Below are 20,736 nucleotides of genomic sequence, written 5' to 3' on the forward strand. Positions count from 1 at the left end.
GGGTTTGATTCCTCAGCACCACATAAGCAGAAAAAACCGGAAGTGGCTCTGTGGCTCAAGTGGTAGAGTGCTAGCCTTGAGCTCCAGGACAGCGCCCAGGCTCAGAGTTGAGGCCCCACGACCGATCAACATATCAAAAACAATAAAAAATTAAATAAAGAGCATCAAGGGATGGCTGATATTATCAACACACACGATGGAAGTCAGGATCATGGAACTGTATCTACCTTTGGAGTAGATTCGGTAGAGAAGAGAGTTTGGAGCAGAGATGGCAGAAGAAACATCCTAATGCAAAAAACAAAACAAAACAAAAATACCCTCTTTGCACAAAATTATCTAACTCCTTGACAGGTGCTTGGACAGAGAAGCCATTTAGTCCTTGAAATAAGAGTTCCTGGAGAGATTGGGATAAGGAGGGCTTACAGCGCACCTATGACCGAAGCAGGGAAGACAAGATCGCCCCTCCCCCGGCCCTGTCCCTTCCCAGGGGGATGGAAAATGGCACTGGAGTCGCTGACGCCATCCCTTCCCGCCTCTGGCTTGCAGAGCGCATGCGGCCTCTCTGCTCACTTCCTTTTCAGGAGGGAGCAAGAATAAAGCTACGCCCCGGCCCCGGCCCGCGTCACAGGAACTTCAGCACCCGCGGGGTGGACAGCGCTCGCCTGTACCTTGCAGATCCGCCAGCCCTGGCATCTGCTTAAACCTGCAGGGCAGAGCCTACAGGCCGCCCCAGATCTTTGCAATTCATTCTCCCTCCCTCCAACCCAATCCTCTTGGCCCTTCTTGTTTTGTTTTGTTGGTTGGGTTGTGGTTGGTTGGTTTGTTGTTGTTGTTGTTTCCCCTACCCCACGGTCCCCTTTTCATTCATCACAAAAGCTACAGCTCAGAGCCTTGGCGCCAGGCTCTTTGCTGAAGCCCAGTGTGAAAGAATGGGGTTCCTGTGGACTGGCACTTGCATTTTGGTGTTGATATTCCACGGTAGCCCAATTCAAGCTTTCCCTAAACCTGGAGGCAATCAAGGTAAGGTGGAAACTTTTCTTTTTCCCCTCTCCTTTTTTAGATTAAATTAAATTAATTTAATTTATTTATTTTGCCAGGAGCAGGGAAATGCTCCCTGTTCCTGAGCTGTGAGCTGTGAGCTGTAAATCACCCTGCCTTGTTCTCTGCTTAGATCCTATCTTTGTGTAGTGACCAAAAGTCAGCTTGAATTCAGAGACAGGGATTTTTTTTTTTCTCCCCTTGGCTTTTTTAATGACAGAGTAACATGGGCTCTTTTTGTTGTTTTTCTTCTAAGATCTTATTTTGGAAGGGAGACCGAGGTGCCTCTTCCTCTTAAAGTGGCCTGGGATTTCTTTCTTTCCAAAGGGTTTTACAACCTTTCTCAGATATTCTATTTATAATACAGCATCTGATGACAGAGCTTGTAGTGTGCCAATAACGCTAACCCAAGTTATGCTATTCCTAGTGGAGGAAAGCTGATAAATCAAGCGTGAAGATGCTATGTTTAATTTCTGGCTGGAAAACCATAAAAGGTGATTTTGTTAACTCCTAAAACACACCAAGAGAATACATAAGGCAAAGCTGATCTCCATCTCCACTGTATACTATTAACAATCTTTTATATCTAGTTTGTTTCATAGGCATTCAGAATTATTTCTCCTAATATTTATTTTAATTTGTTTTGGAACATTTAAATATATATTTTTTCCAGTGAATAATTATATTTATATTTGCATTTATTGATCCTAGGCCAATCACTACATAATAGAGAACTGAGTGCAGAAAGGCCTTTGAATGAACAGGTAAGTCTGAATTAAAATGCTAATTACCCATTTCATTAATGTAATTGTAATTCTTTCATTAATATAATTGTATTGTGACATTTTAGCCATTTCAAATTTACAAACTTCAGGGAATTAATAACAAATGAATAGAAATGAGAACGAGAAAATAAGTGTTGGTCATTTCTATGCCTAACAATCTGCACATTGAGTTTTGCATAATATGTAGCATTGACTATATAAATAACTCAGTAAGTTCAACATCATATCTATCCTGATTACTTAGTTTGCCAAAGGTTTGTTTGTTACCAATATGATAGCAGAAAGGAATTATGTTATAACACATCAGCCCTCTTTAAATCTCATTTAATCCTTAGTGCCTTTGGATAAGCATTATTAAATACATTGTACGAACAGGAGAACTACATCCAATGGAGGTTAAACCATTTGGCTCTAATACTTGGTAAGTCATGAAGCAATGATTTAAAGCTGGGATCTATGTTATTTTTACAGATTGCTGAAGCTGAAGCAGATAAGATTAAAAAAACATCCCCTCCAGGTAAAAAAGAATATGACTGATACTAAAATATGTAATGTAAACTGTGAGTACATTAACTAAAATGGTTGTGTTGGGTATGGGGCTTTTTTTTTTTTTAAACAGAAAACAAAGTAGGTGAAAGCAATTATTCTTTTGCTGATAACTTGAATCTGCTAAAGGCAATAACAGAAAAGGAAAAACCTGAGAAAGACAGACAGTCCATAAGAAGCTCTCCACTGGCTAATAAACTGACTGTGGAAGATGTTGATTCAACCAAGAATCGAAAACTGGTTGATGATTATGATTCTACCAAGAGTGGATTGGAGCAGAAATTTCAAGGTAATTAAAAAAGAACTTTTTTGCTATTTATTTTCTCTAATTTGAAGTTTCTCATTCAGGTTAATTTTTTAAAGACTTTTCTTTAAAAAGTATAAACATCTCAAACTTGGCCAAGGTGGCTCGTACTGGTAATCCTAGCTTCTCAAGAGGCGGCTGAGAGCTGAGGATCACTGTTGTTTATATGCATAAACGTACGCTGAATGTCTTTCTCCAAAACTAAACTGAGAATTAAACAAGAACAGAGAAACTACAGTTCCAGTGAACGCTCATGAATTCAATGAATGACTTTATGAATTAAATGAATAAACAAATGAAAGAACATGAAGGAACAAGTGAATTGCTGTAGCCAGGCATTGAGGAAGAGTGTTTTCCATTCTGCAGACGAGTGCTTAGGACAGAGCGCAGGCTTTCTTCTATGCCTGATTTTGTTCCATGGCAACAAGAGAATTACACTAATTATCTCTGCTGGAAAATAGCTGCCAATTAAATTGGATTTTCATTGAACGTCACAGCTAGAGGAGAGTTCAGAAATGTACAAGTTTGGAGTGGAGATGATGGCTTAGATTTTGTCGCATATTAATCTATGCTACTCAGGAAAACAAAATTTAAAGCTTGAATTCTGCTTTTTAACCTAAGATTTGGACTAGAAAGAGACAGACAGTGGGATAACTGAATTAAAACAAATTTAATTGCTTTGAACAGACCATGTGATTTAATTAAAGTAAAAAATAGCTATATCAGGGCTGGGAATGTGGCTTAGCAGTAGAGTGCTTGCCTAGCATGCACAAAGACCTGGGTTGGATTCCTCAGCATCACATAAACAGAGAAAGCTGGATGTGGTGCTGTGGCTCAAGTGGTAAAGTGCTAACCTTGAGCAAAAAGAAGCATTAGGGACAGTACTCAGACCCTGAGTTCAAGTCCCAGCACTGGCAAAAATTATACATATATATATTATATATGTATAATATATGTATATATATATATATATATATATATATGTCAAACAGGAACCAGACACCAGTGGCTCACACCTGTAATCCTAGCTGCTCAGGAGGCTGAGATTTGATGAGTGTGGTTGGAAGTGAGCCCAGCAGAAAAGTCCCTCTGAGACTCTTATCTCCAATTAACTACCAGAAAACCAGAAGTAGTACTCTGGCACAAAAGTGGTGGAGCACTAGCCTTGAGTAAAAGAGCTCAGGGACAATGCCTAGGCCTTGAGTTTATGCCCCATGACCAACAAAAAAAATTTAAGTAATAATATCATATCAAACAGTTTAGGAACTGAAGATGTAGCTTAGTGATAGAGCAGTTGCCTAGCATGCATAAGGACCAGCCCCAGTACCATTACACACACACACACACACACACACACACACACACACACACACACAGAATCTATTGTTTGTTCAATTGGATTGATCACTAACACACATTTTTTTTTTGGGGGGGAGGGGGGAGTCCGGTCGTAGGGCCTGAACTCTGGGCCTGGGCGCTGTCCCTCAGCTCTTCAGCTCAAGGCTAGCACTCTACCACTTCAGCCACAGCGCCACTTCTGGCTTTTTTCTTTTTGCTTATGTGGTGCTGAGGAATCGAACCCAGGGCCTCATGCATGCAAGGCAAGTGCTCTACCACTGAGCCACCTTCCCAGCCCTCCTAATTTTATTTTAAACCAAGAGTTTCTTTTCTTTTCTTTTTGTCGGTCATAGGGCTTGAACTCTGGGCCTAGGCGCTGTTCCTGTACTCTTCAGCTCAAGGCGATCACTCTACCTCTTGAGCCACAGTGCCACTTCCAGTTTTTTAGTGGTTTATTGGAGATCATTCCGGTTTTTTAGTGGTTTATTGGAGATCAGAGCCTCACGGACTTTTCTGCCCGGGCTGGCTTTGAACTGTGATCCTCAGATCTCAGTCTCCTGAGTAGCTAGGATTACAGGTGTGAGCCACCAACCCCTGGCAACCAAGAGTTTCTATAAAACCAAACACCACTGTAACATACCTCAAACAGGTCTGAATATAGAAAAGCTAAGTATAGATGGTTACTAGAATATGACCTGTGTAATGAGTCTGTGATCACTGTGTTATGAAATCATGGTTATTGTGTGTAGATGATCCTGATGGTCTTCATCAACTGGATGGGACTCCTCTGACGGCTGAAGACATTGTCCATAAAATTGCCAGCAGGATTTACGAGGAGAATGACAGAGGAGTATTTGACAAGATTGTTTCCAAGCTTCTGAACCTTGGCCTGGTAAATTGGATGCATGAGAGGAAGCCAAATTCTTTGCTCCTTTTGGAGCAAGAAACCAAGTCATGTGATTCAAGTAGCTAAGTGTTTACAATTCATCATCTCTTTTGTCTTGAGCACCCTAGGGTTCCCTTGGGGAGTTTATAGAGTCTATCAGAAGAACCAGATAACTTCACACACACACACACACACACACACACACACACACACACACACACACACACCACAAGCCATACTTATGTGTCATAAAAGCAGCATTGATTGCTGGTGAATGGTTTGTCTCCGTTTGGAGGTTAGGAAAGGGGCCTCAGAAGAAGACATGTTGGAATGATCTTAGAAGAGCTGGGAGGATATAATCATAAGAGCTAAGGAGGATGGAGGAAGAAAGAGAAATCATCTGAGCAAGGGCAGACATCATATGTTTGAGAAACCCAAAGCCATCTAATTTTCCAAGTTTGTGTTAGCTCCTCAGCTATGACACAGCCCTGGAGGTTTTAGTAAGGTGCTAACTTCTCAGCTACTCAGAGGTTCCCCCACTATGACCTGCAGATAAAGGGGAGCAACTCTACAGGGTATTTCTAAAACATGCCTATGGGTCTCAACATGGTGGAACTGACATCTTGCCATGGCTGACCCAACGTCACTTCTTCCCAGGGTACTGAGCAATTACTTTAATACCAGTATGTAGTAGACATAGCAGGAAGGATCATCCAGAAAGAGCACTCCAGAGTCTTCGTAAAAATATGTGTTCAGGAGCCAGGCACCAGTGGCTCACCTAATAATCCTAGCAACTCAAGAGACTGAGATCTGAGAATCATACTTTAAAGCCAGCCCCAGCAGGAAAGTCCCTGAGTCTCTTCTCTCTAATTAACCAACAAAAAGCCAGAAGTGGAGCTGTGGCTCAAGTGTTACAGTGCCAGCCTTGAGTAAAAAAGGCTAAGGGACAGCATCTAGGCTTTGAGTTCAAGCTCCAGTACTTGGACAAGAAAAAAAAAATATGCTGAACTACAGCACCACTTCCGGTTTTCTGAGTGGTTAATTAGAGATAAGAGTCTCACAGAGTTTCCTGCCCGGGCTGGCTTTGAACCGTGATCCTGAGATCTCAGTCTCCTAAGTAGCTAGGATTACAGTTGTGAGCCACCGGAGCCCTGCTTAGTATAGATTTTTTAAATCACAAGAATGAACATACTGACTACTTAGGCTTTGCTTCTTTCCAACAGATCACTGAAAGCCAGGCCCACACCCTGGAAGATGAAGTTGCAGAAGCATTACAACAGTTAATTTCAAAGGAAGCCACAAATTATGAGGAGGAGCTCAATAAATCCACAAGCAGGACCGAGAACCAGGCTGGAAAAATACCAGAGAAAGTGGTATGTACATGTGTGTGGTATGTGAGTCTATGAATCTGTTTGGGTGTGTACATAATTACTATCTTACTTAAGGAAATTTGGAGGCCTGGCACTGTGGCTTAAATGTAGAACTCTTGGCTAGTAATCACAAGACCCTGAGTTTGAACCCTAGTACCACTAAAAATGAAAGGGAAGAAAGTAAGAAAGAGAGAGAATGAGAAAAGGAAACTTAGAATAAGCAGCACTTTTAGCCCACTTAAAATGTATATTCATAAGATACTACTAAGATCAAAGATATAAATGATCTCTGCTTAGAAAAATAATTAAGAGATTAAAAATAATTTAGAGATGACCTACTCATATAGTAAAGGTTTTTTTAAAAATCTTATTCCACACTATAAAAATAACGCATAAAGGACTGGGAATGTGGCTTAGTGGTAGAGTGCTTGCCTAGCATGCATGAAGCCCTAGTTTCAATTCCTCAGTACCACATAAGCAGAAAAAGCCAGCAGTGGCACTGTGGCTCAACTGGTATAGTGCTAGCTTTGAGCAAAAGAAGCTTAAGGATAGTGCTCAGGCCCTGTGTTCAAGCCTTAGAACTGGCAAAATAATAATAATAACAAAATAATAACAATAATAATAATATGGGAAATAACATCACATAATAACAATTATTTTCATAGTATCAATAGTATCAGTATGCTAGACCCTACATCACATAGTTTTTCTGGTATTCTGTTTGATTGCTAGAGATCTCATCATCTGCCCCAACACACACACACACACACACACACACACACACACACATTCATACACGTGCATACACACACACTCTTGCCAAAAAAACCCCAAAAAAACAAAAAACCATGTAGATCCTCTGCAGGAGTGACTGCCATGGCTGCTGTGTTCTGTCTTGATCTGCCTTTCAATTCAGTTAGTGCTCTTCCACCTGCCCCTACCCCTTTGCATTGGTCCTGAAGCCTGTCTTTCATCTTCCATTCACCCTTGTCATTCATCCTTTCTTCTCTTAGATGGACTCCTCATTCTCCATTTTTCCCCCTTAGTATCAACCAAGCTCTGAAATCCTCCCCCCCTGCCCCTTGTCTTGAATTCTCTTTAATATTCCTGATGGCACCAGGCGCCATTGTCTCACGCCCCTAATCCTAGCTACTTAGAAGGCTGAGAGTTGAAGATCATGTCATGGACTTTAGGAGGGGTCTCACAAATATAGAGCACCTTTCACTGAGTCCCCGTGACCTTAGTCATTAGGGCTAGGTATACACAAGCTCAGGAAAAATCCTTCCAACACATGCAAAGGAGGAGGATTTCTTGTCTTTCAAATATACAAGTGAAACATTAATTCTAACCAAATGCTTACTATTTTTTTTATTTTTTAAATTTTGAGTGCTGGTACTGGGGCTTGAACTCAGGGTCTGGGTACTGTCTCTAAGCTTTTTTGCTCAAGGCTAGAGTGGTAGAGTTACCACTTGACCACACCTCCACTTCCAGCTTTTTGGTGGATCATTAGAGATCAGAGTCGTCCAGACTTTCCTTCCTGGGCTGGCTTTGAATTTTGGTCCTCAGATCTCAGTCTCCTGAGTAGCTAGGCTTATAAGAATGAGCCACCAAGCCGGGTGCCAGTGGCTCATGCTTTTAATCCTAGCTATTCAGGAAGCTGAGGTCTGAGAATCACAGTTCAAAGCCAGCTTGAGCAGGAAACTCTGTGAGACTCTTATGTCCAGTAAACCACTAGAAAACTGGAAGTGGTGCTGTGGCTCAAGTGGTAGAGCACTGCCTTGAGCTGAAGGGGGGAGGGGGGGACAGGGAAAGCGCCCGGGTCCAGAGTTCAAGCCCCACGACTGACATAAAAAAACCAAACAAACAAAACAAGAATGAGCCACCAGCACCCAACTCCACATGCTTACTTTTGTATTATTATTATTATTATTGATTTCTTTCATGGCTGGAGACTCCTCCGATGGCAGCGATTCAAGATGGCTTCAGTAATGGAGATGATGATGAAACCGTATCAAACGCCTTGACCTTGACCAATGGCCTGGAAAGGAGAACTAAAACCTACAGTGAGGACAGCTTTGAGGAACTCCAGTACTTCCCAAACTTCTATGCACTTCTGAAAAGCATCGATTCAGGTAACCTCTGGGTTTTTTTCCCTTACCATGTGGACTAGAAATAGTGCTTCTAGGAAATTGTGTGGGGTGTCCTCTTCCTGTTTTCAGGTTCCAAATATACTCCTCAGTGACATATATGAGGAACTTGCAGGGGAAAATCACATCATTTTTCTTTTCAAAAAACCTGGATTACCTCGGCCCTGGTGGCTCAGGCCCTCAAGACACTCAGCACAGACCCGGCCAGTTTCGGCTTTCTAAATGAGTCAAAATAGACCCTCGATGAAGAGAAGCCAGGAAGTCCAAACCACTCTGGGAAATTATTTGCTTTTGCTTTGTTTTAAATCAAGACTTTGCCCGGTGGCCAGTGGCTCACACCTGTCATCCTAGCTACTCAGGAGGCTGAGATCTGAGGATCTTGGTTTGAAGCCAGCCCAGTCAGGAAAATCCATGAAATGCTCATCTCCCAATTAATCACACACAAAAAAAAGCTAGAAGTGGAACTATGGTTCAAGTGGTAAAGCACTAGCCTTGAGCAAAAAAGAGCTCAGGGACAGTGCTCAGACCCAGTTCAAGCCCCAGTACCACACCCCCCACAAAAATAACAAAAACAAAAACCAACACCTTAAAATGTCCTGATCTCCTCTCTTGCAGATACACTGCATTAGCTGGAGGATTTCAGTTCATGTTTACTTTTAGTTAATCTGCAAAGGGACTAATAACACCCACTCTTTTATTGTTATTGTTAGGATATATGCCCTGCATTGTCTTAGATAGCGCTTTCTATATACAGTTTTCTGTAATTATATATATATATTTTTTTCTGGTCCTGGAGCTTGAACTCAGGGCCTGGGCAATGTCCTTGAGCCTCTCTGTGCTCAAGGTTAGCACTCTACCACTTGAACCACAGGGCCACTTCCGGCTTTTTCTGTGTATGTGGTACTGATGAATCGAACCCAGGGCTTCATGCATGCTAGGCAAGCACTCTACCACTAAGCCACATTCCCAGCCCCAGTTTTCTGTAATTATATTCTATGGCCTTCAGGAAGCGACCTGAGAGTCAGCTTTCATTCCTGTACAATGTCCTGTTGTCCTTCAATCCCAGACCATGACCAGGTGGCTCCAACTCTCTGCTGGTATCTGCAGAGCTTGTAGATCTAGAGGGTCTGTTCTGAGTCACCTTGCCCCAGTGGATGGCAGATGCCCAGCTCAGAACCATTGCTGCCATGAGTCACTTCTCATCAGAGAAGAGCATCAGCATGATATCAAGTTCCTGGCTGTTACCTTCAACCAAGAAAATGGTGGCTGGAGTCATTTCTCAGTTATTTCTCAGGATCTCTTCTCCCACATTGCCTTCATCCCAGCCTGTGGGTGGGTAGGGGGAGAGAAAATATTTAAAACATTATTGGGCTGGGCACCAGTGGCTCACGCCTGTAATCCTAGCTACTCGGGAGGCTGAGATCTGAGGATCACAGTTCAAAGCCAGCTTAGGCAGGAACGTCTGTGAGACTATTTCCAATTAACCACAAGAAAACCGGAAGTTGCACTGTGGCTCAAGTGGTAGAGTGCTCCCCTTGAACTGAAGAGCTCAGAGACAGCACCCAGGCCCAGAGTTCAAGCCCCACGACTCAAAACAAAACAGAACAACCCACCTTATTAGATAGTATAGTCTTTGTTTTGAACTTGCTGTTTTCTTCACTTGATTCCTCATTGCCTTTGTTTTTCCAGAATTTTAATGACATCTACTGAGGTCTTTGTTAATACCTGTTCTTTTCACCCAAAGTCTGAACTAAATGAGAAATTAAAGGCAGGGAAAGAGCTGGGCCTGATGGCTCACACCTATAATCCCAGCTACTCAGCGGGCTGAGATCTGAGGAACAGGGTTTGAAGCCAGCCTGAGCAGAAAAATCCTTGAGATTCTTATCTCCAATTAACCACCAGAAAACAGGAAATAGAGCTGTGGCTCAAAGTGGTAGAGCTCTCGCCTTGACTAGAAAAGACTCAGCAACAGCACCTAGACCCTATGTTCAAGGTGCACAACTGTCAATAAGTAAATATATAAATACATAAATGCAGGAAGAGGAAGAAGGAAGGTGAGTTGCTATACTTAGATCAGGTCCTTTGTCTCAGTGGTCTCAAAGAAGGAGCCCATGAACCCAGAGAGAGAGGTAAAATGACAAGGATTTACTGAAGAGAAATAGAACTCTCACCAGACAGGAAGGGTCCCAAGGGAGAGTCTCTGGTGGCATGGGGTGGATCACAGGTTTGAACCAGCAGCACTTGGCTTATCTATCTATCTTATGTCTATTTATCTTCTATTATATATCAATATATTTATCTAGCTTCTATCATCTATTTATCTAGCTGAAGATTTCATAATGAAATGCACAAATGCTATTTGGAAAAGGAATTTGCAAGAAGGTGGAATAAGTGAAAATAATCAAGGGAATGAACTTGTTCAAAATCTACTATACATAGCAATGAAACCACCACAATGAAACTCCCTTGTACTGGTCACATATGTTCATGAAAAAAACAAAATAACCCGGGCACCCGGTAACTCATGCCTGTAATCCTAGCTACTCAGGAGGCTGAGATCTGAGGATTATGATTCAAAGCCAGCCTGGGCAGGAAAGTCCTTGAGACTCTTATCTCCAATAAACCACTGGAACACCAGAAGTGGCTCTGTGGCTCAAGAGGTAGGGCACTTGCCTTGAGCTGAAGAGTACAGGGACAGCGCCCAAGCCCAGAGTTCAAGCCCCATGACCGACAAAAATAAAATAAAGAAATAGATCTGGGTATCCATGGCTGGCACCTGTAATTCTACTTATTCAGAAGGCTGAGATCTAGGATCATGGTTCAAAGCCAGCACAGGCAGGAAAAGTCCAGGAAACTCCTATCTCCAATAAATTACCCCCCCCCAAAAAAAAGCCAAAAATGGAGCTGTAGTTCAAGTGGTAGAGTGCTACCCTTGAGCAAAAAAGCTTAGGGAAAGCACCAGGCCCTGAGTTCAAGCCCCAGGACCAGCACAAAAACAAAAGCAAAAAAGAAGGGGTGGGGGGAAAGGAAGAATGGAGGAAGGGAAGGAGGAAAGGAGGGAGGGAGGGAAAAAAGGAAGGGAAGGAGGAAGGGAAAGAAGAAAGGAAGAAACGAGACTCTTTGGCACTAGTTTTCTTTAAATTATTTCATTTTTTAATACAGAAAAAGAGGCAAAAGAAAAAGAAACACTGATCACCATCATGAAAACACTGATTGATTTTGTGAAGATGATGGTAAAGTATGGCACAGTATCACCAGAAGAAGGTGTTTCCTACCTCGGTAAGAATCCCATTTGCTCTATTTTTCCTAAGATGGTTTTCACTGAGAAGTAAACTAGTGATTTGATAACCATGACCCCACTAATTTGATGATTTAGGCCAAAACAGCCCAGATCACTGGGTAACCAGAAATTACCCTAGCTGGTAATACAGTCAAGTCAAATTAACCAGAAGTTTTCAACTCTTTATGGATCCATCCTGAATTTAAAAGTTTCACCTTTATTATATGTAATCTTGCTAACATTTTCTAATCTCCACACAGACTCTGTGTGTGTGTGTGAGTGTGTGCCAATCCTACTGAAATGTCTCTACACATAAGTATGATTTTTTTTGGGGGGGGTCTGGTCGTGGGGCTTGAACTCTGGGCCTGGGCGTTGTCCCTCAGCTCTTCAACTCAAGGCGAGTGCTCTACCACTTGAGCTACAGCGCCACTTCCTGATTTTTAACACTAATTTCCTATAGCCAGGTGTAGAGCTGGGGTGATATATGTTTATTGCCCCAACTACTCAAAAAGCAGAGACAGAAAGATAACTTCTGTCCAGGAGTCCAAAGCCAGCCCTGAACTGGCCCCATCTCATTAAAAAAAAAAAAAGTTTTCTTAAGACTTCATAAGTTGACACTGAGGATCTGTACTGGTTTTCTCTACATTTTACTACAATTTAAGTGAAGTTCCTGTTTTGCTTAACCCACAGTTTGGCTTATGCAAAAAAAAAAAGAAAAGAAAAAAGGAAATTATGACCTTGTATAACTGAGAGCAGACTGTTCAGAGGGTAAAGGATAGCCTGGCTTTGGACTTGTGAAGTCCACCAATAAGGTGAAGAATTAATCTGTCCTCAGATTCTGTGTGCTGATTCATTCCAGTCAGGCTGCTCCCTTGTGGGTACCACTAATGGTATAACCACTCAAATATCATCTCTACACAGATAGCAATTAGTACAGGACAAGTGCCTCTTTCTTCCAATGGTCCTAGTATGAAATCTTATTGGCTGAGATTGAGTCACGTGCTCTTCCTTAAACCAATCACTATAGCTCAGCCTCAAACTCCTCTTTGGTCCAAACCCAAGGCCATTGAAGACTCTTTAACTTGGGTTAACTTCAGGCTTGACTTATTCAACTATAACTGGAGTCAAAGGAGGGAGAGGAGAAAGCAGGGCTCCCCAAAGAAGAAAACCGGATGCAGCCACCGTGAGGAGGTGTTATATAGGTGAAACCCATGGACATATAAGTGAAGATCTTCTTACAAGCCTCTCTGTCTTGAGAGTCTGTGATTCATAGGGATAAAATCTCAGTTGAAGCTTCTTGTCGGCAATGTTAATATTTTGGAATTGCTGATGTGATATTTCTGGGGAGAATTAGATATTTTTAGTAAAAAGTATGATATCATCTCTCAGGAAGTGAAATTATATTTTCTTCTCTTCCTCCCTGCAGAAAACTTGGATGAAACAATTGCTCTTCAGACCAGAAGCAAGCTAGAAAAAAACGCTACTGACAATAAAAGCAAGCTTTCCCCAGGTAGGATTTACTTCACTATTTATTCTAGTTTTTAGTAGAATAATTCTTGAGTGGTGAATATGAGCTTCGGGAAACATGAATGAAGGATTATAGGTTTCAACACAGGAATAAATAGAAGTAACCTTAGCTGTTTCTCAGCCAATTATAGCACAGAAATCTAACCAACTCAAAGCACTGAAAGTAATGTAAGTTTCTTCTTCTTTTTTCTTTTTCTTTTCTTTTTTTGTTCCAATCCCATGGCTTGAATTCAGGGGCTGGACGCTGTTCCTGAGCTTTTTTACTCAAGGCTGGTCTGTCACTTGAGCCACAGCTCCATGTCTGGCTCTCTAGCTTTAAACCATGATTCTTAGATCTCAGCCTCCTATGTAGCTAGGATTACAGATGTGAGCCACCAGCACCTGGCTAATAGGTTTTTACCAGAGATTTTATGAGGTAGAAAATGGCTACCTCACAAAACCAAGTAATCCATCTTAAATGTCATTGTTAGCAGGTGGGCGCCTGTAATTCTAGCTACTCAGGAGGTTGAGACCTGGAAGGCCATGGTTTGAAGCCGGATTGGCAGAAACTCTGTGAGATTCTATCTCCAATTAACCAACAAAAAACTATAATCCAGGTCTAGCTCAAGGGATACAGCATCAGTCATTAGTAAGAAAGCAGAGCAAGCCCAAGACCCTGAGTTCAAGATGAATGCAAATAAGAAATACCCTTATAATAACAACATGTAATCTGATTACAGCACCATCAGAAAAGACTCACGAAGAAACAGATAGCACCAAGGAAGAAGCTGCAAAGATGGAGAAAGAATATGGGACCTTGAAGGATTCCACAAAAGATGAGAACTCAAGCCCAGGCAGAAAGACAGATGAACCAAAAGGTACAGAAGGTACAGACAGATCTGGGTGGCCAATAAAACAGAAGAAACAAAAGCTTGGACCACACAAAGGTGACCCTAAAAGCATGACCCACAGATAGGATGATCACAATCCAGGCCAACTGGGCATAAAGAAAGACCCTAGCAACCAGGGACTCACACCCATAATCCTAGCTACTTAGGATGTCTGAGATCTGAGAATTGAAGTTTGAAGCCAGTCTGGGCAGGAAAATCCATGAGATTCTTCTCTCCAGTTAACCACAAAATAAAAGTAAGTAGAGGTGTGGCCCAAGTGATAGAGCACCAGCCTTGAGCAAAAAAGCTCAGGGACAGTGCCCAGGCCCAAATTCAAACCCCAGGACCAGTGAAAGAAAGAAAGCCAGAAAGATAGGAAGGAAGGAAGGAAGGAAGGAAGGAAGGAAGGAAGGAAGGAAAGAATTTGTGAGTATAGCATCTTGTTTGACTATTTCTCCCTACATTTATAGCCAAAACCACTTATCTTTCATAATCTAAAACTTGATTGGGAATTCAGTGCCCTATTCTTCTATACCAAACTTTTAAAACAATGAAGCAATTAAGAGAGGAGTGTAGAGCACTTTTGCCTAATAAGAGGTCTTGGGTTTGACCCCCAGCACTGCAAAGTCAATCACTAAGTAAACAATTTAAAGGCACTAAGAATATTCACAATTTTCAATTACCTCAAGAAGAAATAAGCCCATTATAACTTTTCCATACAGTTTTAATTTAATCTCTATGTTACCACTCTACTAATAGAGTAGTATCTTTTGTACGTACCCCACTTTTTTTGCCTTTTTTTATTTCAAGTACTTCATACAAAAGGGTTTCACTTCAATAAGTCAGATTATGAGTACTGTGAGTCTTGAAAAAAAATGCGACCTCTTCCTTTGTTCTACCCCCAAACATTGATTCCTAATTAGTATAATTAGTTGAATGATTCAATGACCATTTCTAAAATTTAGGAATATACCCATAAAACAAAATTTATTCCAGCCCTATCTATTAACTTGCTCCATATTTTTTTTCAAGCAAATTACTCTCTAGAGACCAAAGGAAAGACTTTATTCCATTCTCTAAGTTCGGCAACTGTTGCCAGTTGGATGTTTACTTGTTCACTGTGGTGTGTGAGTCACTGCAAATCTTTTTTATACAATCAGCCCAAGGATGAGGTCAGCATGCTAATACTTTTGAACTCACCACAATGTGGTCATTTGTCATATCGATGGCAAGATAATGTAATTAAAATAGCCAACTAACTTTTGCTTAAATAGCTTATCAACGCTTATCATTTTTAGACCAGAGAAGTCAGCTTATGCAATTAATGATCTGATCATTGACTAATGATATATGTGGATGCTCTTGTTTAAGATAAATAAAAACAGGCATTCTTGTAGAAATATCCAAAAGTAAATAGCATTTCTGGTCTTCCTGAGTGAGCCATTTTTTTTAAATTGTTGGATTGGTTTGTTTTGGTAACACCTCTTCTTTTGTTCAGGGACTAGGCTTGAACTCAGGACCCCATACTCTCCCTTGCCTTTTTTGCTTAAGGATGGTGCTTCACCCTTGAGCCACACCTCCGCTTCCAGCTTTTCATTGGTTAATTGAAAAGTCTCATGTACTTTTGTACTTAGGCTGGCTTTGAAACTTTATCTTCCTAACTCAGCCTCCTGAGTAGCTAGAATTACAGGTATGAGCCACCAGTTCCCAACTTCAACACAGGTATATTTACTGGGGAGTGGCAGGGAGGGAAGAAATATGAATTGCCTTTGGAGAAGTTACAATTCTTAACTACCGAATCCGTAAAAGAAAACCCAACAGGTGAAGTGATTCTCAAGATCTCACAGCCAGAGAGCTATGGAGCTGGGACTTGAACAGGGTCCCCTGACTCCCAGTTCAGTGCTCCTCCGATGTTCCTCATCTCACCTTCTAGACATGTCAAATGTGACCATAATAAAGACGTTCTTGAACCCAGTGGCTAGGTGGTTCTGGCCATATGTATGATGCCAATACTGATTGCTTTGCTGTCTGCACATGAAACTGTAATTGTGAAATCACAACATCATTTTTTTTAATTTAATTTTATTTTATTTGTGAACATACTGTACAGAGGGGTTACAATTACATGGGCAGGATAATGCGTACATTTCTTACCAAGCACAACATCATTTTTAAACATTATATCACACTTAACTTTTGCCAGGACCCAGTGGCTCATGCCTGTCATCCTGGCTACTCAGGAGGCTGAGATCTGAGGCTCATGGTTCAAAGGCAAAAAAGCCCCAAAAAGTCCATCTCCAAAATTACCAGCAAAAAGTAAGGCTAGAAGTGTGGCTCAAGTGGTGAAGCACCAGCCACGACCAAGCAAATGAATTCAAAACCTGAGTTAAAATACCAGTATGGGCAAAAAAAAAAAGCGTCTATAAACATTTTTAGAAGATGTAACATTTTTAGTGTGTGCAGCATTAAGCATACTGATTGGTTTGGCAGGGATAGAAGGTCAAGACAGCACAGCTGAGCTGGGACAAATGCATGCACAGAAAGGGAGATTTTTCTTAGGGTGTTGAAAAGCAGAGCAGCCAGGGCTGGGCGCCTCTCTGTCCTGGCCCTCTTCCCCGTCTGCCCCAGCATGTGCTCTAAGGCTTAGACCCTATTACCTCAGCCATAAGCCATTTATATTTTCCGAAGGAAGCTGAAATCAATTGCAGAAAAATAGCAGAGCTTTCCCAAGCGACCCCATGGGCCTCCTGCACACAGCCCAAGTGAGAGTCACTTTCCAGCTCCCACAAGAGACAGTGGAGCCAGAAACAGCCAGGGTGCAGCAGCACCCCGTGTCACCCTGCCCTGGCTAGTGTCTAGTGGGCTAGTGTCTAGTGTCGCCTGCCTGTCCAGCTGGCAGTGGCTTCCAGACTGTGGGGGAGAGGGGAGAAGAGGGGAGGGGAAAGAGGGGGGAGGGAGGGAAGGAGAGAAAGGAGGAGAGAGGAGGAGAGGTGAAGGAAGAGAGAAAGGGAAAGAGAGGAGAGGGAAGGGAACAGAGGGAGAGAAAGGGGAAGGGAGGGAGGGAGAGGAGGGAAGAGGAAAAAAGAGGAGAGGGAGTTGAGGAAAAGAGGAAACAGAGGGGGGAGGGGAGAAGAGGGGAAGAATGAAGAGGAGACAGGAGAGGAGGAAAGAGAGAGGGAGAGAGAGAAAGAGAGGGGAGGGGAGGGAGGGACAGACGGGGGGGGGGGGGGGAAGGAGAGGAGGGGAGGAGGGAGAGGGGAGGGGAAGAGAGGGAAAGGGAAGAAGGAGAGGAGAGGCCAGAACGGGAGGGAAAGACTAGGGAGGGGAGTATAGAGGAGGAGAGGAGAGGGAGGGAAAGAGAGGGGGAAGGGAAAGAGGGAGAGGGGAGGGCAGAGAAGACAGGAGAGGGCATTTGATTGGAGAGTTCTCTTGTCTTTTCCAGGGAAAACAGAAGCCTATTTGGAAGCCATAAGGAAAAATATCGAATGGTTGAAGAAGCACAACAAAAAAGGCAACAAAGAAGGTATGATTACTGTGGATGCCTTTCACCTAATTATTCCCCAGAGTAGCAGGCATTGAAGTCTCCTCAGACACACACACACACACACACACACACACACACACACACACACACACACACACACACACACCCACACACACACCAGCTGCCTCTCAGAGTTCACTGGGGGAAAAACAATCCATTTCTCTTATTACTCAGATTCAGCCTTTCAAGACAATTTCTTTTATACTTTCTCATGAAAAATATCAAGTCAATGTAAAAGATCAATGAAACATAGCCCCATGTGGCAATCTTAGGTTTGCTACCTCTTCCCTTGGGATACTTGAAACCAAAATGTTACTGTTTTGTTTTTATTTCCTTCTTCCTTTTTGTTGGTCATGGGGCTTGAACTGAGGACTCTGTCCCTGAGCTTTTTTTGCTCAAAACTAGCACTCTACCACTTGAGCCACAGCGCTACTTCCAGTTTTTGAGTGGTTAATTGGAGATCAGAGTCTCATGGAGACTTTTCTGCTTGGCCTGGCTTCCAACTGCCATCCATCCTCAGATCTCAGTTTCCTCAGAAGCTAGGATTACAGATGTGAGCCACTGGCACTGACTGGGCTTTTACTTTTATATGACTGGAAGCTTTGTGTTAACCTATAGTGCCATAAACACCTAGACCATTTTGCCATTTTGCCAGCAGGTGGCAACAGCTATGATGTCACTGGATAATGGGAATTTTTCAGTTCTATTATGCATAATCCTTTTTCTTTTTTCTTTTCTTTTTTTTTTTTTTTTTAATGGTCCTGGGGCTTGAACTCAGGGCTTTGTCCTTTAGCTTTTGTGCTCAAGGCTAGCACTCTGCCACTTGAACCCCAGCTCCACTTCTGGGTTTGTTTGATGTTGGTTTTGGTAGTTAGATACAAATCTCATGGACAAGGCCTCAGGTGGTTTTTAACTGTGATCCTCAGATCTCAGCCTCCTGAGCAGCTAAGATTACTGAGGTTAAAAAAAAAAAAGATTACTGAGGTAGGGCTCAGAAATGCCCTTTTATGCCCTCTGAGTCAGAAATCATCTTGTGAGCTATGCACAAAACAGATGCTCAGCTAATTCATGCTCTGCTTTGTGACCGAGAGGGAGAAGCTAAGGAAAAAAATGGGCATTTATTCAGCCTCAGCCATGCTCTCCATGCAAAACTAAATCTTATCAAATGTTCATAGGAATACCCAGATGGTGTTCCAATTCTGGGTTCAGAACGGGAATTAATTAGAGAGTACTTTCCTCTCCAGTGCCAGCTTTGAGTGAAAAAGCTCAGAGACAGCACCCAGACCTTGAGTTCAAGCCTCAGGTCAGGCATGAAAAAAAAAAAATTGACAGAACCAGCAAAGGATGACATTGTTCAAAAAGGAATGTATCCTTTACTTGACTTATGTAACTGTAACCTCTCTATACATCACCTTTTGTGTGTGTGTGGGGGGGGGGGGGGGGTCCAGTCGTGGGCCTGAACTCTGGGCCTGGGTGCTGTCCCTCAGCTCTTCAGCTCAAGGCTAGCACTCTACCACTTGAGTCACAGCACCACTTCCGGCTTTTTTGTTTGTTTTGTCGATCTATCACTTGAGCCATAGCACCACTTCCAGCTTTTTCTGCTTATGTGGTGCTGAGGAATCGAACCCAGGGCCTCACGCATGCAAGGCAAGCACTCTACCACTGAGCCACCTTCCCAGCCCTGTACTTCCGGCTTTTTTTTTCTGCTTATGTGGTGCTGGGGAATCGAACCCAGGGCCTCATGCATGCAAGGCAAGCACTCTACCACTGAGCCACCTTCCCAGCCCTATACGTCACCTTTACAATAACAAAATGTTAGCCAGGTGCTGGTAGCTCATGCCTATAAGTCTAGCTTCTCAGGAGGCTGAGATCTGAAGTTTTCAGTTCAAAGCCAGCCTGGGTAGGAAAGGCTGTAAGACTTTTATCTCTAGGTAACTACCAGAAAACTGGAAGTGGAGCTATGACTCAAAGTGGTAGAGTGCTAGCCTAGAGCAAAAGAGCACAGGGAGAATGCACAGGCCCTGAGTTCAAGCCCTAATAAATACATAAATAAATACAATTAAAAGCAAAAAAGTGGTAGATTATCTGCCTACCAAGTGTTGAGGCCTTGAATTCAAATCTTAATACCTTCCTTAATACTGTTATTACCTTCAATTAACCAGTAAAAAGCCAGAAATGGAGCTATAGCTCAAGTAGTAGAGCACCAGCCTTGAGTGAAAAAGGTAAGGGACAGTGCCTAGGCCCTGAGTTCAAGCCCGAAGACTGGCTAACACACACAATATAATAACAAAAACAACAACAATAATAATAATCAGCATCAAAAAGAAAAAAAATGCTAGGAATATGGCTCAAGTGATGTGTGTCTGTCTCACAAACATGAGATCCTGAGTTCAAATCTCATTATCTCCCATAATCCTGTTATGACCAAAATGCTTTTTAATGCTCATCACTCTAATGAGATTGTTCCTTCCAGATCTTGGCTCATGATAGTCTAATAATACTCTTCCAGATTATGATCTTTCGAAAATGAGGGAGTTCATCAACCAACAAGCAGATGCTTATGTGGAGAAAGGCATCCTTGATCGTGAAGAGGCCAATGCTATCAAGCGGATTTACAGCAGCCTGTAAAGGGGGAACAAAGACCCAGCAGTCTCTGGACTGTTCCAGAAAACATCATGTAGCTTCAAGCATTTCTAATTCTATGATTCAAGGGTTTTTTGTTTTTGTTTTGTTTTTGGATGCAAGGATTATTAGAATGTGTACTTATAGTAGCTAACCTTTTAGAAGTGGGTAAAACATAGCTTTCTTGCTTGCCTTAGACATGATCTGAGAAGTAAAGTTGTAGCAAGCTGAGATTTTGTTTTGTATGCAGAATTCTTATTTCAGCCTCAACTTTTAAGTGTGTGTGTGTGTGTGTGTGTGTGTAGCTCTAGAGGAGCCTGTGAACTAAACAGAAAACTGAATCCTCTGTTCACTGTCTCACACACGCATGCGCATTCCTGCAGAATTAAACGGGTTCTGTTTTTAAGTCATGGGTTCTGTTTTTTAGGCCAAATTCCCCTTGAAGAAAGTGTCTGATTATTGGAGAGATGCAACCAACTC

At 42.3% G+C, this 20,736-nt stretch overlaps 1 protein-coding gene across 1 annotated transcript; it reads left to right on the forward strand.

Moving 5' to 3' along the window:
• Positions 1-929: 929 nt before the first annotated feature.
• Positions 930-20,478, forward strand: Scg3 (secretogranin III). Its single transcript, XM_042687819.1, has 12 exons — positions 930-1,020; positions 1,750-1,802; positions 2,295-2,340; positions 2,443-2,658; positions 4,761-4,903; positions 6,121-6,270; positions 8,219-8,399; positions 11,577-11,693; positions 13,121-13,204; positions 13,941-14,078; positions 17,533-17,613; positions 20,144-20,478. Exons 1-12 carry the CDS (start codon positions 930-932, stop codon positions 20,260-20,262), a joined length of 1,419 nt encoding a protein of 472 aa, XP_042543753.1. The 3' UTR covers positions 20,263-20,478.
• Positions 20,479-20,736: the final 258 nt, after the last annotated feature.

Source organism: Dipodomys spectabilis, unplaced genomic scaffold (assembly GCF_019054845.1).
Source record: "Dipodomys spectabilis isolate Male_0828 unplaced genomic scaffold, ASM1905484v1 ptg000108l, whole genome shotgun sequence".
NCBI classification, from domain to species: Eukaryota; Metazoa; Chordata; class Mammalia; order Rodentia; family Heteromyidae; genus Dipodomys; species Dipodomys spectabilis.

Bases quoted from the DNA above. Each gene is read 5' to 3' on its own strand.
- Scg3 (XM_042687819.1), top strand. From the start codon at position 930: ATGGGGTTCCTGTGGACTGGCACTTGCATTTTGGTGTTGATATTCCAC. The intron at 1,803-2,294 runs GTAAGTCTGAAT...TTATTTTTACAG, and splicing joins AAAGGCCTTTGAATGAACAG to ATTGCTGAAGCTGAAGCAGA. The intron at 4,904-6,120 runs GTAAATTGGATG...TCTTTCCAACAG, and splicing joins AGCTTCTGAACCTTGGCCTG to ATCACTGAAAGCCAGGCCCA.